The 15,606-nt window shown below is 38.7% G+C and overlaps 5 protein-coding genes across 8 annotated transcripts; 3 read left to right on the top strand and 2 right to left on the bottom strand.

The window, feature by feature from the left end:
- Window positions 1-835: 835 nt before the first annotated feature.
- LOC135794151 (uncharacterized) lies at window positions 836-4,369 on the bottom strand. Its single transcript, XM_065305321.1, has 4 exons — window positions 4,216-4,369; window positions 3,750-4,107; window positions 2,529-3,538; window positions 836-2,461 (listed from the first exon to the last, which is right to left on the bottom strand). The coding sequence occupies exons 2-4, from the start codon at window positions 3,995-3,997 to the stop codon at window positions 2,349-2,351; spliced, it is 1,371 nt and encodes a 456-aa protein (XP_065161393.1). The 5' UTR covers window positions 3,998-4,107; window positions 4,216-4,369; the 3' UTR covers window positions 836-2,348.
- A 2-nt stretch (window positions 4,370-4,371) lies between these two features.
- LOC135794154 (testisin-like) lies at window positions 4,372-15,542 on the bottom strand. 3 transcript variants are annotated; one of them, XM_065305325.1, is made up of 5 exons: window positions 15,245-15,542; window positions 14,398-14,572; window positions 13,912-14,347; window positions 13,752-13,854; window positions 4,372-4,511 (listed from the first exon to the last, which is right to left on the bottom strand). In XM_065305325.1, the coding sequence occupies exons 3-5, from the start codon at window positions 14,260-14,262 to the stop codon at window positions 4,468-4,470; spliced, it is 498 nt and encodes a 165-aa protein (XP_065161397.1). In that variant the 5' UTR covers window positions 14,263-14,347; window positions 14,398-14,572; window positions 15,245-15,542; the 3' UTR covers window positions 4,372-4,467. The 3 variants fall into 3 exon arrangements, with proteins under 3 accessions (XP_065161397.1, XP_065161398.1, XP_065161396.1); XM_065305326.1 differs by lacking the exon at window positions 4,372-4,511 and adding an exon at window positions 10,303-11,384; XM_065305324.1 differs by lacking the exon at window positions 4,372-4,511 and having other exon boundaries at window positions 13,472-13,854.
- On the top strand, window positions 4,710-5,968 carry dbe (KRR1 small subunit processome component homolog dbe). The gene is made up of 2 exons (XM_065305322.1): window positions 4,710-5,584; window positions 5,650-5,968. Exons 1-2 carry the CDS (start codon window positions 4,814-4,816, stop codon window positions 5,905-5,907), a joined length of 1,029 nt encoding a protein of 342 aa, XP_065161394.1. The 5' UTR covers window positions 4,710-4,813; the 3' UTR covers window positions 5,908-5,968.
- Ehbp1 (Eps15 homology domain containing protein-binding protein 1) lies at window positions 6,113-10,798 on the top strand. Of its 2 annotated transcripts, XM_065305317.1 has the most exons (13): window positions 6,114-6,256; window positions 6,669-6,780; window positions 6,895-7,099; window positions 7,298-7,479; window positions 7,555-7,751; window positions 7,808-8,182; window positions 8,242-8,374; window positions 8,435-9,212; window positions 9,378-9,467; window positions 9,612-9,878; window positions 9,941-10,158; window positions 10,222-10,410; window positions 10,476-10,798. In XM_065305317.1, the coding sequence occupies exons 2-13, from the start codon at window positions 6,677-6,679 to the stop codon at window positions 10,552-10,554; spliced, it is 2,817 nt and encodes a 938-aa protein (XP_065161389.1). In that variant the 5' UTR covers window positions 6,114-6,256; window positions 6,669-6,676; the 3' UTR covers window positions 10,555-10,798. The 2 variants fall into 2 exon arrangements, with proteins under 2 accessions (XP_065161390.1, XP_065161389.1); XM_065305318.1 differs by lacking the exon at window positions 9,378-9,467 and having other exon boundaries at window positions 6,113-6,256.
- Window positions 12,455-13,476, top strand: LOC135794155 (pro-resilin-like). The gene is made up of 4 exons (XM_065305327.1): window positions 12,455-12,627; window positions 12,692-12,758; window positions 12,881-13,216; window positions 13,278-13,476. The coding sequence occupies exons 1-4, from the start codon at window positions 12,619-12,621 to the stop codon at window positions 13,355-13,357; spliced, it is 492 nt and encodes a 163-aa protein (XP_065161399.1). The 5' UTR covers window positions 12,455-12,618; the 3' UTR covers window positions 13,358-13,476.
- Window positions 15,543-15,606: the final 64 nt, after the last annotated feature.

The raw sequence follows: 15,606 nt of genomic DNA, 5'->3' as shown, positions 1-15,606 counted from the left end.
GTACTCCTTCTTTCATTTCAGCTACAGGTCAGAACTTGTAAGAATATTTTTAAGTGTCACCTCTCTTGAGGAGACTTAAAACTTAGAAATATTTGAACAAGACCTTATAAGGATTGTCCTTATAAGGAGTTCCCTCTCTCTGGGGATGATCCCCACCATAAAAATTGTTGATATGCCTGATAATTTCGGGGATGAAGCGCAGAGACATCGTAGCTGTAGGATGGGCCGGGAGCAATGGACGCATCGAAGAAGTGGGCGATCGACCAGAGCGCCGGAGGCGCTCTGGGAGATCGTCCTTAAACTGTCTAACGACACGCGCCAAAAAATTTAAAAATCCGGCCACCCCTGTTTCGGAGTGGCTTTTTCCTGTCTCTTACACCACCTACTCTCTCTGCTCTCTACAACTCCTCCTTCTTTACTCCTCTATTCTAATTCCTCTTCACTGCTCTGAACTGTAACTTTATATTACTTCAACTCTACCTCTACAACTTTCCAATTTCAATATTATTATTATTTGAATTCGAATTCTGTTGCATAGGCAACCCACATTACTCGGATTTATTTCGATATTTAAGAAAACATCCGTGCTCTACTGGGATTCGAACCATGAATCCCTAACGTGCAAGTATAGGCATATGCACCTGAGCTATTGAGCTCTCTTATCAAACCTTATTTGTTTCAGGTATAGATGTTGCACTTTTATTCCGGTTTTTAAAAACAATAACATAACACTTACTAACACAACAGTTGACGACGGCATCTGCGGAGGTGGGATAACTTGCAATGGATCGGAAGATAAGAAATAATAATAAATAATGAAATGTGGACGGAAAACTCCGGAAATTACAAACTTTATTTGCACATTGATTTAGATTCAATATTTATAAAGTACCATTATTGTATACAATAAACTAAAAAGGATTCAAAAATTGCACAAGCTATATTGCAAAGAAACAATTTCTCGAGAGAGCTCTATGATTCCGCTTCTAGACAGCAGCAAAATCATTACAAATAAATAAAATCACAAAAAGTAAACTGAACTACTACCTGAACTACGCCTGTAAAGTACAATGCGCTTCGTTAAATAAATCAAATAAAACAATAATTGTAGATATAAATATGCTGTAGTTTACAGACGCTTACAGCGTCCACGTCTTATTTTAAATAATCCTAATGTTTTATTGTAGATGAAAGTCGGATTAATTTGTCTTAAGTTAATTTAATGTTATCATTTACGCAATGTCAACTTAGCAAATTAATAATCTCCGAGCGGCGTGAGTACAGGTTCCTATACATGTTTATCGTTTATAGCCATTGGTGTACGATTTAAATTCGAATCATACAACTTAGTCGCGCAATGTCGAATCGGAACGTAAATTTTTAATAGATTGCATGAATCAATTATGTCATAAAAAAGTTATTACTTATTGGCTTTGCTTAAGTTACTTATTACTTTGACTTATCCTAACAGTTAATACATTTATTGTTCCTCTAACGTAACAGTCTTCAATCAAATGTTGTGCTCCTTGCATTTAAACGTAAAAACTTCCTCAAAGAACTAATTCATAATTTAGGGCGCATTTTTGGAGTGATGTTTAATTCGTTCCTCGTTTAGATTGATATGTTTGTATTATTCATCAAGTTTCAATTTCAAATTGCAAATTTAGTGAGCCTTTTGTCTTGTGCAATAGCTCATTCATTAATGAGGAGAATCGTCAAGACTGGAATGAATTAGACAAACAAACCACTTTTGGGTATTTTCAGGTCATATAATCTAAAGAAATTGATTCTAAAGCATAATAATTTAGAAATAATTGAGAAATTACTGGCCAATTTCGTCATACTTTAGAAAATTTTCATTTCAATTCAAGTTACGAAAATATCACAGTTTAATTTTGTTAGCAATTAATAATTTGTTTTTATGTCACGCATTTTTCGTGATTTAAAGTCTGACTAGACAAGAAATTTTGAACTTATTTCAATATTGCACCTCATTTTCATCTTCAAATATTACAAATTCGTGTCAAATCGCGCCTGGCCATTTGTTAAGCTGTCACTTAACCCAATTAAATTTAGAATCTTAGTTAATAACTGTCAACTAAACTAATAGGAATACATTTTTAATCTCTCGCAGCTAAACTAGAAGTTGCTTACTTTCTTCTTTTTGATAATAAATAGTAGCATTCGTAAATAAGTACGAAACGTATCACATAATTATAAAACAAACAAATACCGATTCGTTTTTGCATCCTTTTCAAGGATAATAGTAAAGTTTTTAAATAAAAATGAACTTAACCTTAACATTCGAGATTATCATTCGACAGTGGCACTTTTCAATCGTTGAAAAGTTATGTTTCTTCATAACGATGTTTATCTTCATTCTTCCAAGAACTTACTTGAATATGTGGTGGCGGTAAAAAACTACGCAACGATTGAATCAACTGAATCGTGTCCATTAGAGCTACAGAAAGAAAGAAGAAAACATTTATTTTCTCGTTTTAATTCTAAAATTTAAAATGGAGTCTTACTCTTTTGCAACGCTTCCGACTGTTTCCCGTACGGCTTGCACATTGCGGGTCTAACATAAGTCTTCATTCTCGCCATGTTTTTCATAACTTCCGCAAACGCTCGAACAATCTTCTCTTGCCCTCCGTCTCCGCCCCGTTTATCTTCATTAGCACCATTGTTGGCCCAAGCACCGTTGTGCAAGGCCAACAAATCTTTGTTCGATGATGAAAGTCCTTCTAAATTGTCAAGATTTGCTCTCAAAAAATCAGTCAACTTGTGCTCCAATGGCATCTCAAAATGCTTTTGACTCTGACTTTGGCCTTTCGCCACCGCAGCCAAATCAATTTGATGTTGTGCCTGTTGTTGCTGCTGCTGCGCTTGAACTTGCTGTTGAATAAGTTGTTCGCGCTGTTTCTGCAAATTAGCGTTCAATTTCTCCATATTCTGTGCTGCCATTGCACGACTCGCCTGTTGTTGCTGCATAAGAGCAGCTTGAATTTGTTGCTGGCTCGGTGCAACTGACTTAGGCCGTTCCATCAACCCCTGTGTTTTAGTGGTCTCCAGACTTGTTTGTCCAGTTAAGTCAACTGCATTCATCAAATGACTGCTTAGATTAGGTGGAATTGGCATTGGAAATTCGGCATTGAAGTTGGTACCTCTCAGTGGATTGTCAGCAGTGGTACTTTGTCCTTCCTGGGCAAGAAAATTGGGATTTCCGGCTGCTAAGTGCTGGAAAGTCTTTTGTGTCAGCTCCATTTGATTCTTATAGAAGCGACAAGCGGGATTGGGGCAATTTTGGACCACCTCAATTATAAACTCTTTCTCCATACCAAATTGTTCTCTACCAATGGTATATGAATCCATAACAGCTCTTACTGTTGCCTCCACACCAAGATGTAGCCCATGTGGGCCATTCATGTGTTTCAGCATGACAGCATTGGCAAAATGTTCAAAAGGAAGAATTATTTTACCATTTTCTCTAAGGATTAGGCGACCTTGTGAGTCCAATGCAACTCTGCTAGCCATCATTCTGAAAGCATGTTTATGCTATAGTTAAACACACCAGACTGCCATCACAAAATACATTTTAGCAGACAAATATAAATCAGATAAGATCAAAGCTTATAAAACTCATTAGGCGAAAGCTTAAAATAGCTCTCAAGCCTTCCATCTCAATTTCTCATCATTTAAAGTAAGATATGCCCATAAAGCAACAAATACCAAACAAACAAAAAACTTACTGTAAATATGCAGCACTGGGTAACATTGAAGACTCCTTCAGTTCAGTAAAGCATTGCAACAGCTCTACAGATGGGTTCCATCCCTTGTTCTGCAAATATAACTGCAGAAGCATGTAGATCTTCTCAGTCACATAACTTTGCCCTGGAAAACCCATTGCAGCTGTGGTGGGCAGATCACTGACAGAAGTCTGCTGGATGCCCTTGGCTAGAACGTTCTTCATCGTTTCGGCGAGGTCCATCTTCTTCATTTGAAGGCCGGTTGTGCTGGATATCAGCGGGCGGATATCAGGTGTGCGTTTCTGATAAACGTGATGCCGATGGATGTTGGGTGATGGTACTAGCGCTGTGGAATGGACGCCTAAAAAGATACAATACTCGTAAACACAAAAAATCGCGCCAGAGCGGAACGAGAGAGCGAGTTTAATGATTTTCAACAGGGGATATGTGTTGCGGTTCATTTAATTACCATTTATAATGAGTCCTTCCTGCGATCGCACATCACAATCATATCACAGACGGGACAGTCGGCGCACAGTTGAGAGCGGCGCGTTCTGTCACACGCACACCAGCGCGATAATGTGAGGAAGCTGCGTGCCTACAGAACACACGCGCAGGTAGAGTTCGTTGCGATTCGCTGCTGTCGATGCTAAACTATGCAAGAATGCAATTTATGTTTGTGTGTGTTTTTTAAAGCGGATCCTAGTTCTTAATTTGACCGTCAAACACAAGTGAGCGCTGCCATCGATAAAGCTCCTTTCACACCTACAATATAATGGACAATCATGCTAAATTATAAATATTTTCAAAATATACAGAATTTAAGCCCCAACATCTTAATATTTAACAAGATATAATAATTAAATCTTCCAATACATAATAACATTCCACTATTAATGTGATAAAACTTAATATACGCACATTGAAGATAAGTTTAACACCGCACAATCAAAGCATCAAGCAAAATATGACGTGCGACAACTTTTGAGTTATGAAGTTCACGTGTTTAACCAAAAAAATAAACAAATTTGTTGGAGTTCTCTGAACTGTCCTTACAATTTTGTGCAATGGAAAATAAAAGTGAAGATGTCGATCCTACCGAAGCAGTAGAAAACGCGTGGAAGTTAAAAGTTCCCGAGTTTAAACCCGAACACAACCCACACGGACTACTTGAAGAAAGTAGTTTTGCGACTTTATTTCCGCAATACCGCGAACAATACCTTCGTCAAGTATGGCCACTCGTACAGAAAACTCTTCAAGAACATCATATCGTTGCGGAATTGGATGTGGTCGAAGGTAGCATGACCGTTAGAACGACCCGCAAAACATGGGATCCTTATATTATCATTAAAGCAAGAGATATCATCAAATTGCTGTCTCGAAGTGTGCCATTTGAGCAAGCCAAACGCGTTTTAGAGGATGACACAAGTTGTGATATTATCAAAATTGGTACAATCACAAGAAACAAAGAGAAATTTGTTAAAAGAAGACAACGTTTAATTGGCCCCAATGGTTGCACATTAAAATCTATAGAATTGTTAACAAATTGCTATGTGCTGGTACAAGGCCAAACTGTCTCAGCACTGGGCCCATACAAAGGTCTACAACAGGTCAGGAAAATTGTGGAGGAGACTATGAAAAATGTGCATCCTATTTATAATATAAAGGCTTTGATGATTAAAAGAGAATTAGCCAAAGATCCCAAACTAAAGAATGAAAATTGGGAGAGATTTCTGCCTAAATTTGTTAACAAAAATATTAGTAAAAGGAAACAACCTAAGAATAAAAAGGAGAAGAAGGTTTACACACCATTCCCACCAGCACAAACTGAAAGCAAGGTTTGTTAAAGTTTGAAATATTGAATGTTCTAAATATAAAACATGTATGTTTGTGTTATTTATAGATTGATCAACAACTGGCCAGTGGAGAGTACTTCCTTTCAAAGGAGCAAAAACAAAGTCAGAAACGCAAAGAACGCGATGACAAACAACAGGAGGCTGCTAAACGCAGGGACGCGAAAAGAGCAGAGGCATTTGTTGCACCAGTTGAAGAATTACCTCAAAAGAAAGCTAAAGTATCTAAAAATACTGATGTGGATATTGAAGCTCTGAAAACTAAGGTGAAAAAAGCTCAGAAGAAGAAATCAAAGACGAGTGGATAATAATATACCTATTAATAATTTCGCATGTTAAGAATTATTGAATAAATACATTTCTCGAGTATTATTTTGTTCGATACGTTGGAAAGTAGGCAACCTTTTGACCACCACAAGAACAAAATCCCTGTTCCCTGATTGGTCGATTGAGTCGCCTGGCAACTCCCACACATCAACAGCCAGCCCAGTCAGCTACCATTTTGGCCAGCTGTCAGTTGTCACCTAGCTTATCAAATGTTTTTTATGGTTAGTGAGCGAATATGTAATTATTTATAAATATTCTTCATGTCGCCCGAACTGCGATAAGCCAGCGTCTCTAAGTAGGGATGTACGCCTAGGAAAGCGGAAAGATCAGGTGCGTATCGATCTCGCTCGCGGCCGCTGCCGCAAGGCTACGCTGACTCACGCAGCGTCGAGTCGTAAAAGAGTCGCAAGGTTAATTGTTGTTAATGCCAAAGTGCCAAAGGTTTCGTCCGAGCCGAATTAATGCGCATTCGTAGTTGCGGCCGCCAACCGTTAACGCTTTGGCAATAACAACAAACTGCCCTGGTAGCGAATTCGCGTACATGAACTTTATTGATGTTGATAACATGTATCATGTAAGTTCACCCACACGTTTTCGCACGCGCGAAACAAACTGAACACTGATGCGACGCGCTTTCGAATATGTTTTGTTATGTGATGCGCTTTCTTATCTAATCGCAACCGACGTCGCCGCCGCCTAATCAATGCCACATCCTTCACATCAACAGTTATTGCTGTTTTAGTTGTTAGCATGGGCTCTGTCTGGAAGCGCCTGCAACGGGTCAACAAAAGGGCGGCCAAGTTTCAATTCACTGTGTCCTACCACCAGCTAGCCATTGAATTTACTTCAAAATGGTGTGTATTGTATGCTTTTCTGTAATCAATTGACTGTCCTTGGCCAGACACCTATTCCTAATGTAGTAATTAAGATTGTATGGCAATTGTTTCATTGATTTGTAACCTGTGTAGGGAACCACACAAACTTTCAATTGTATGGACGCGAAGGTCGCGCCGGGTTGTTACACCTCCAATGCAATGGGAAAGAACACTGCAGAACACATACAAGGCGCTAGTTGTGTGGCCGGTGCCCGAAAATCACCAGGTTGCCATCAATCTCTTCAAAGGCCGCGGCAATGACTTCGAGGAGAAGGACTGGCACTTTGTTATTGAGGATGTAAGTACTTATTATCATTTAAAATGATATTTTATTAAATTCAATGATGATTTTTGGATACTGCACATAAAATTATGAATAACTATGATATTTCTATTAAATAATTTTCCTACTCGTCAAGTTTAAGTCTGAGATTACTGATATCAAACATAGAAATATTTATTCAAGAATTATTTAAATAAATGAATAATTTTTTAGGTTGCATCGACTGGAAAACGAAGAAGACTCGCTGTTACCCAATTGAATATGGGTAAATATGCGAGCATAGACTCATCGCAACATCCTCTACACTTGAATCTTAAGCCAACGACGAAAAAAATCACAAGCGCCAAGTTAGAATGCACATTATCGTGCATGTTCCTCCGTGAGGGGAAGGCAACGTGAGTAATTTCCGTTTAAGAACGGATGCGGGGTGATAATAATGTACGAAAATAATTTCTATTTGTAATTTACAGTGATGAAGATATGCAATCAATGGCTTCCCTAATGTCGGTAAACAACAATAGTGATATAGCTACAATGGAAGACTTTGAGGATGAGGATCTATCACAAGGTGATTCTATGAAGGCCAGTCTCAACGAAGTCACAGCACAAATGCAGCTGATGACAAACAGTTTATCTGGTTCAGATTTCGCAAGCACCCCACTCAGTGGTACAGTTTTTATATTAAAAATCATCTGACAATTTTAATTTAAACTTTAATTTTAGTTGCAAGTTTAAATTCATTATCACGTCATGATAAAACGCCAACAGCGGATGCGATGTTATCTCCCTCCGGGCGAGGAGATGAAGCGCAAGGAATAAAACTTAATTTACCGCTTCCCAAATGTGGTGATTTTATTGTGCCCGAAAGTGATCCGTACTCTGAACTCTTCGAGAAAGAAATCGACCGACTCGATGATCCTGCACTCGCGGATGAGTGCGATCACGAGGAGGCGAAGACGCCGAAGCCTGTTGCCCAGCCAAAACTACCATCAGCCAACACCATCAAGACTGCTAGCAATAATGTGAAAACCGATCTATCCCTCAAGTTAAAAGACTATACACTTGAACCGAAAACGCAACAGAAATTGACTACTCCAGGTAGATGCTTAGATTTTTATGAATTTTATACCCTACAATAATTTGATTTTGTATTGTAGGTCAAGATTTACTCGAGTGGTGCAAAGAAATGACGAAAGACTATCAAGGCGTGAAGATTACGAACCTGACAACGAGTTGGCGCAACGGCATGGCTTTTTGCGCCTTGCTGCATCACTTCAGACCCGATTTAATGTTAGTGCATACATATTTCTATAACTGATAATTTTATTGATTTTATTATTATTTTTGCAGCGATTTCGATTCGTTATCATCGCATAACGTACGCGGAAATTGCAAGTCTGCGTTTGATGCCGCTGAATCGTTAGGAATTCCGCGCGTGATTGAACCCTCTGACATGGATATGCTCGCCGTGCCCGATAAACTCGCCGTGATGACTTATCTATACCAACTAAGAGCGTATTTCACAGGACACGAACTGGAACTACAACAAATCGGCAAAACTTTCGAGGAAAGCAATTATGTTATCGGAAGGTTTACGACCGATAAAGACACAGATGTAACTAAACAACTCTTCGGACAAGAAATAATAAATCTGCGAAATTCGAAACGAAACTTTAAGAAAGACAAATCAAAAGAAAAGTCACTATCTGAAGAAAAAGAAGAACCTGTGGCGAAGGAAACCGAAGAAAAGGACACAAAAACATTATCTGAACAAAAATCAAGTTTACATCTTGACTTAGCAAGAAAGAATGCCCCATTAAAGGTGCAAATTGAGTCGAAACCCGTAAAAGTTTCGTCTGAAAAGGCTGTCATAGTGGCAGTCACACAAAAGAAAGACGTTGAGGTCCCAAAACAAATATCCACGGAAAGTACGAAAGAAACAACTAGTGAGAAACCACCATTGATGACGCGTCGCGAATTGACGGATCCGTTTGGATCGGACGAGGACGAACCGAACGAAGGTGAAAAGCCGGTGACGGATAGTAAAAAGGAAAAAGAAGTCAATGGAGGCCCGCCCAGCGCGAATACTGTCGTGGATACGCCACCCGCCGAGCTAAAACTGAATGCTGTAAGTGAGATCTTGAACTACTTTTCGCACCACATACTGCACATAGTTTCACATAGCCTAGACGCATTAACGCGTTAATTCGCTCTTTAGTTGGTTTATTTTTTTCTTGTTTTGTTGTTTTATTGCGTATTATTTGATTGCTTAATCTTTGCCCACGATCACCAGCACATAATTAATCGCTACTCGGAGCAGCGAGAGCGCGCCAAGCAATTGCTGGGACAAGTCAAACGAGATAATTCCACAACGCCAAATCGGGTAATTTTATTTTTTTAATTTCCATTCACCTTTGTTTCTGTATCATTTCTAGTGTTACTTCACTGTTTTCTTGTAATTTTTTTTGACCTGTTGAATGTCTTATACGATTTAAACGAATGATGTTGATGCTCGTGTGAATTTTAGTCCGAGGAAGAAAGGCAAGCAGAATTACGTGAACGTGCTCGTAAACTAATAGCGCAAACACGCAAAGCTACATCACCGACAAGCGAAAAGTCTTGTCCTGATTTTGAGAGTAAGCTAAGGGAATTGAGGGAGAAATCAGAAGATGTCGACGCGGAATCGAATGGCATCGTCAAATCGCCTGCACCACCCTTATCACCGACCAAATCTAGTCCGCTGCGCAAAGATATTACGCCTGAAATGTTACCAAATGGTTTTCGCTTAATCGATGTAAGAATAAAAATTACTCTTTTCATAACACTATACCGATAATAATTTTAAAAAATTCTTAGATGGGTATTGATATCGATGTGGATAAAGAATTAGACGACCTAGAACGCGAACAGTCCGCAATCGATAAGCAAGCCGCCAAGTTAGAGAAGAAACTGCGCGCAGTGATGGAATCGAATATGAGTAATTCCGAAGAAGAGGAGGCGCTCATGGCGCAGTGGTTTACGCTTGTTAATAAAAAGAACGCGCTATTGAGGCGGCAAATGCAACTTAACATTTTGTAAGTTACAATTATTCTTCTCCATAAATCTATCATCTCTTTACATTAAAAATTTGTTAACAGGGAAAAAGAAAGTGACTTAGAACAGCGATATAAATCCCTGAACGCTGAATTGCACACAATTCTCTCGATTAACGATTGGCAAAAAACTGACGAACAGCGAGCGCGAGAAAAGGAGTTGTTGGATGAGCTCGTTGTGATTGTGAATAAACGCGACGAACTCGTACATCATTTGGATACTCAGGAAAAGGCGTAAGCATGCATGAACAAGTTTCTCTGATGTACATCTTCTTATCCTCCTTTTTTTTTTGTTACAGGATTGAAGAAGACGACTTGATTGAACAAGATTTATCACACATGGATTTCCAAAACAAGGACAAGTGCTTAATACAATAGGCTGCGCGTATGCAACGTAGAGATTAACATTCTTTTAACGAGTCCCGAAAATCGAAATATGAACCTTTTAAGTTATTGATAAAATACATAAAATATATAAATAGTGCGTATATATAGATTAACAACTTATTTTTATTATGTGTAAATGTAACTTGTATGTGAGGCGAGGAACCGTTAGTCCATAGTTCTTTATTTATATTTTTCGATGATTTTGAAATGAAAAAGACACTATAGCTTTAATTAATTTTTAAGTGTGCTTTTGTGTTATCTCTGACAACGTGTATTTATTCTCACGCATCCCTCTCCCTTTACTTTACTTCTGCTGTATATTTTGACGAAAACAAATCGCGATCGGAAAAGAAGCGCTACCCACTGTACACAACATGTAACGACCGAAACTAACAACAAATAAATTGTAAACTTATTTGTAGATTTCTTTGTATGATTTACCCGTAGGTATCGTGCATAGATGCTCATCAATATTTATCGAGGGAACGTAACAAAGCTTTATATTTATTTATTTATGTGTGAAGTAAGCATTAATTTAATGTACCATCTTCAGCGTGAAGAGTTACGGCTATCCGAAGTTGTAAGTCGATTTGTTGCGCTCCATTTTTGGCGCTTGCTATTCAATTGTATTGTAATTCAACAGCAATTTATTGTATGTTTAATACATTTTGACGTGTACACTCGTACGATATGCTCCAATCTTGTTGAACATACATAAATAAACAAATATGGTTTGTGAAAGTGTGATTGCTTCGGAAAACTTGTAATCCTGGTGTATTATTTATTGTAAGTCCTCAGATTTATAAAAAAGGAGGCAAATACTAAAAAATAATTTAAAAACCTTATTGAATGAAATAATACCTTGCGGTTAAAAAAACATAACAAACACCCCGTATAGTGTTGGTAGAAAAAACAAATAAATATGTTTTATGAAAGTGTAATTACTTCAGAAAAGGACTTCGTAAAATTCCAATTTTAAAAAGGCGTGATAATCAAGGAAAATCAAAGTAGCATACTCCAACGCAACACTAGTTACGCCACTCGAATCTTTTTTTTTCTCAAAATTCTGATGCATCTTCAGCTTCGATTTCGCAACGCAAGCGTTTTTCTTTATGGAAGTAATTAGCTACGGCCGCGCTGCGCTCCGAATACGTGTATGAGTCGATTAATTAATTATTTATCGTCCGCTCTTCAGCGCGTCCAGTACTCATCAGCAAGATTCATCAATTATCCACTGATTCAGCGGCGATGCAATGCAGCGCATTGATAAATCAAAATTACTTTCTCTTCGCGCGCGCGCGTCGTTATCGGTATCTGGAGGCTGCTGAATGGAAGCGAAGATGCGTCGCATTTTTTCGTGCGGCCTTGAGCGGGATTTTTTCGCGCCTTAAATAGATTTTTTCTGTCGCTAATTGCGAGCGCGGCCGGCGCGTAATCGCCGATTAATCAAAGACAAACGAACGGCGTAACAGTGCAATAATGATGAAACGTATCGATTCACGATCGATGCAGTCCGTCATGCAATGCCGACACGTAGCGCGCCATATATTGCGCACACCAATGACAGAAACAATTTTTTTTTACAAATTCAATTTCGTATCAGCGCCGAAGTATACGAGAATGCTGCTACCATTGCTACCGATTACTTGATGCGCATGTTGCGTTACGTTTTCAGGCGATGCGCACATAAATAAGCGGATTACATAGCGCACACCGCGGGCACGATGCAATCGTGGAGGCGATGCGGCGAAAGAGGCGAAACTGGAACACTTCGCCCGGTGCATCTTCGAAGCTGCGCGCCGCTGCGCGATGGCTATAAAAGTCTAAAAATTATGCGGCGTTCTATTGAAAAATGGATGCATTGCGCACACATACGCAGGCCTGCACTAGATACATGGCAGTGAATCACGATTTGCTTTCTATATAAAGCGCACATCGGCCATCGAAGATTTATCAGTGCGAATTACAACAACGTACGCTAACAACCACCTGAAGCGTCTTCGCTTATCTAACAATTTGTCGCGATAAAACATAGTCAATTCTCTGGAATAAATAATGTTTAAGGTGATTTTTCATAACCACCCCCACACTATCCGAATACTAAAATAATCTTGTGTGCATTTTCCAGCTCTTTTGTTTAATTTTCGTGATCGGGTGTGCGTTTGCCGAGCCACCGCCGAGTTATCTGCCCCCTAGTGAGTAGCGCAAAGAACCAAACATTCCAACTAACCTACAAAACACTACAACACTGCAACCCTTATTTCAGAACTATCGCTATTTGTGCAACTAGACTCCTTTGACAATAAACTTGTTGTAGATCAGGGATACCTTCCCCCTGGTAACGGTGGTCCACCAAGTGGTAGTTATGGACCTCCAAGTGACACGTACGGCCCACCAAATGGCGGCAATGGCAACGGAAACAAACCACCACCAGTATACGGCCCTCCAGAAGACGCCACCGAACCCGCAAAATACTCTTTCGAATGGGAAGTGAATGATCCAGAAAGTGGAAACGAATACGGACAGAAAGAAGAACGTGATGGTGATAACACCGTCGGTTCCTACAATGTCCTGCTTCCCGATGGTAGGAAACAAATTGTCGAATACACCGTTGACAAGGACGGTTACCATCCAGTCATCAAATACGAAGGAGGTAAGAAAATTTACTATCAATTTTTTAATCAAAGCTACAAGTAATATTTTAAAAATCACAGAAGCGAAACCAAATGGCAACGGTGGTGGATATCCATCTGGCAAACCCAACGGCAATGGAAACGGCGGTTACCGCTACTAAGTGATACACCCTTATACATCTTCCCACATCTTCGAAAAGAATACCGACTTGTAAGTACAACATTGTAGCGTTAGCTGATGAACGTAAAACGGTTGACGAACATTTAGCGTTGAATTAAGGTTACCGAATATGTTTATACACAATCTAATGTATACTATTATTATGTATTACTGTGTATTATAATTTAATAGAATTTATGCTAAGTTAAACAGTCGTTTGCGCGTGTTTTGCGCTTAATAAACATTAAAAACAAATATCTTCCATTGTTTTCTTTGTTATCCAATATAAAACAAAACACAATATGGCGGCGGTGGACGGCATTACGCAACCAGGTTAGTTTTATCAACTTCAGATTGAATCCAAGATAAAAATTCAGAAACACGTGTATAAATACCTGGAAGGAAGGGTCGGGCACATCCTATTCCAGTAGATACCACGCCGATGATGCTGAGATTGGAGTTGTCATCTTCCCACATCAGAGGACCGCCACTATCAGCCTAATATAATACATAACAATTAGTAATGCAATAAATAAGTTATTGAATGTATTATACCCAGCAAGCATCAACTCCACCTTCCTTTCTCCCAGCGCATAGTTGAGTATGATCAATTTTCGTCTTTTTGCCTTGTGAATGATACCAACTCCGACATACGTCATTGTTTAAAATAGCTACTTTTGCTTTTTGTAATATACTCGTTTTCTTATCACTATCTGTGTTATTCTCACTTGTTCTACCCCAACCAGCAACAACAGCCCAATCACCATCAGCAAATTTAGATGAAAAACACGCAGGTTGTACAAGATCTGACCATGTTACATCAGAATCTAATTCCAAAATGGCGATATCATTCCGTGCCTTATTACATTTGTATTCGGGATGCGTTGTGATCAGTGTTACCAACATTTCTAGAGCATTGCCGGTAGATGCTAAATCGTGTTGACCTGTTGTTACTTTGATGCTAGCCGGGTTTATGAAACCATCTACACCACTATTCACAATATTTTAGTTTGTTACTTTATATAAAGTTGGTTAACTTACTTGCAGACGCAATGGCCGGCTGTCAAGACATGGCGTCGTGAAATGAGGGAGCCACCGCAGAAATGGTAACCTCTTCTTGTCAGTGATACCAACCAAGGGAATTCCCCAGGAGAAGCGTCGCCCCCACCAACTACTTTGCTCTGGCCATTTTTGTTTTCACATGATACTTCTGAAACTGAATTTTAAAAATATATAGAAAGCAAAATCGATGTGTTAAAAAAACTTGCAGTTTATGAGTTCATTGGCTGCACACAAGCTAAACCACATGCATAAAATAAATAAATGTATGTTATGCATTGTTATTGCGTTTGTTGTGACTAATCGACAACAAGTACTAACTTTTTACGGCCTTTTGTTTTTATATTGACTTCCCCATCCCAATTTTTAATGAATGCGGAAAAAGTTTGATGCAAGTACGCGAAGGGTAATGAATAAAACACTATTAACGAAATACCGTGAAATTCTTGCTCCACCATAACCTTGCCCGGTCCTCAATTCATTGTCAGAATCGCGTGCGTGTTATTGTTGATGATAACAGCACACGAGTTTGTGCAATTGAAAATTATACAATGCTGCCTTTCACACCTTCATATTGGTGAGAATGTGTGACAAAGTCAATCTTTGTTTGCGCAATTCGTATAATGCATTAATTTCACGGATTTCACTATTGCGGGGGATTTATTCGGAAGGACAGAGTCAAAACAAATGAAATGAAATCGAAAAGAAAGCATAAATATCAGATTGCGAAAGTTAGGACCTATTGCAAAATATGTGAACTGGTATCAGTTGGGTTATAATTTCATATTCTCTTTGATTTAAGGCAAGTAGTAAATATTTTCACACTTACATTTAAGTAGACAGAAGTAGTGCTTCACACGAAGATACTATTTGTTGAATAAACACTAAATTCACAACTTTTACTTTATAACAACGAAAACTAAACTTGCTAATAGACGGAAGAAACAATGAAAACTCAAATGATCTTCAACCGTCCCCTGGCCACCTCTCGAGATAACCCTAATTGTTTATTTGACTGACAGATGTCGCTTAGGTTTACAAATTACTTTATGAATTATTCGTGCGTTTTTTATCAGAATACCATTAAAATTATCATATTTATTAAAGTTTAAAAGTTTTGCAATTACATTTGGACATTCATTGATGCCTTTTCGGCGTTTATTGCTCAACTGTCAACAATTTAAAGTCGTG

Source organism: Atheta coriaria, unplaced genomic scaffold (genome assembly GCF_025399875.1).
Source record: "Atheta coriaria isolate IRGN ID8LTWV9N9 unplaced genomic scaffold, Caltech_Dcor_3.1 hic_scaffold_6_pilon, whole genome shotgun sequence".
NCBI classification, from domain to species: domain Eukaryota; kingdom Metazoa; phylum Arthropoda; class Insecta; order Coleoptera; family Staphylinidae; genus Dalotia; species Dalotia coriaria.
This window is presented reverse-complemented; position numbering and strand designations above follow the sequence as displayed.

Bases quoted from the DNA above. Each gene is read 5' to 3' on its own strand.
- LOC135794151 (XM_065305321.1), bottom strand. From the start codon at position 3,997: ATGAAGAAGATGGACCTCGCCGAAACGATGAAGAACGTTCTAGCCAAG. The intron at 3,539-3,749 runs GTAAGTTTTTTG...ACATGCTTTCAG, and splicing joins CCCAGTGCTGCATATTTACA to AATGATGGCTAGCAGAGTTG. The intron at 2,462-2,528 runs GTAAGACTCCAT...TTCTTTCTGTAG, and splicing joins GTCGGAAGCGTTGCAAAAGA to CTCTAATGGACACGATTCAG.
- dbe (XM_065305322.1), top strand. From the start codon at position 4,814: ATGGAAAATAAAAGTGAAGATGTCGATCCTACCGAAGCAGTAGAAAAC. The intron at 5,585-5,649 runs GTTTGTTAAAGT...TGTTATTTATAG, and splicing joins CAGCACAAACTGAAAGCAAG to ATTGATCAACAACTGGCCAG.
- Ehbp1 (XM_065305317.1), top strand. From the start codon at position 6,677: ATGGGCTCTGTCTGGAAGCGCCTGCAACGGGTCAACAAAAGGGCGGCC. The intron at 9,213-9,377 runs GTAAGTGAGATC...CACGATCACCAG, and splicing joins CCGAGCTAAAACTGAATGCT to CACATAATTAATCGCTACTC. The intron at 9,879-9,940 runs GTAAGAATAAAA...AAAAATTCTTAG, and splicing joins ATGGTTTTCGCTTAATCGAT to ATGGGTATTGATATCGATGT.
- LOC135794155 (XM_065305327.1), top strand. The intron at 12,759-12,880 runs GTGAGTAGCGCA...AACTTGTTGTAG, and splicing joins GCCGAGTTATCTGCCCCCTA to ATCAGGGATACCTTCCCCCT. The intron at 13,217-13,277 runs GTAAGAAAATTT...TAAAAATCACAG, and splicing joins AGTCATCAAATACGAAGGAG to AAGCGAAACCAAATGGCAAC.
- LOC135794154 (XM_065305324.1), bottom strand. From the start codon at position 14,262: ATGTTGGTAACACTGATCACAACGCATCCCGAATACAAATGTAATAAG. The intron at 13,855-13,911 runs GTATAATACATT...GTATTATATTAG, and splicing joins GTGGAGTTGATGCTTGCTGG to GCTGATAGTGGCGGTCCTCT.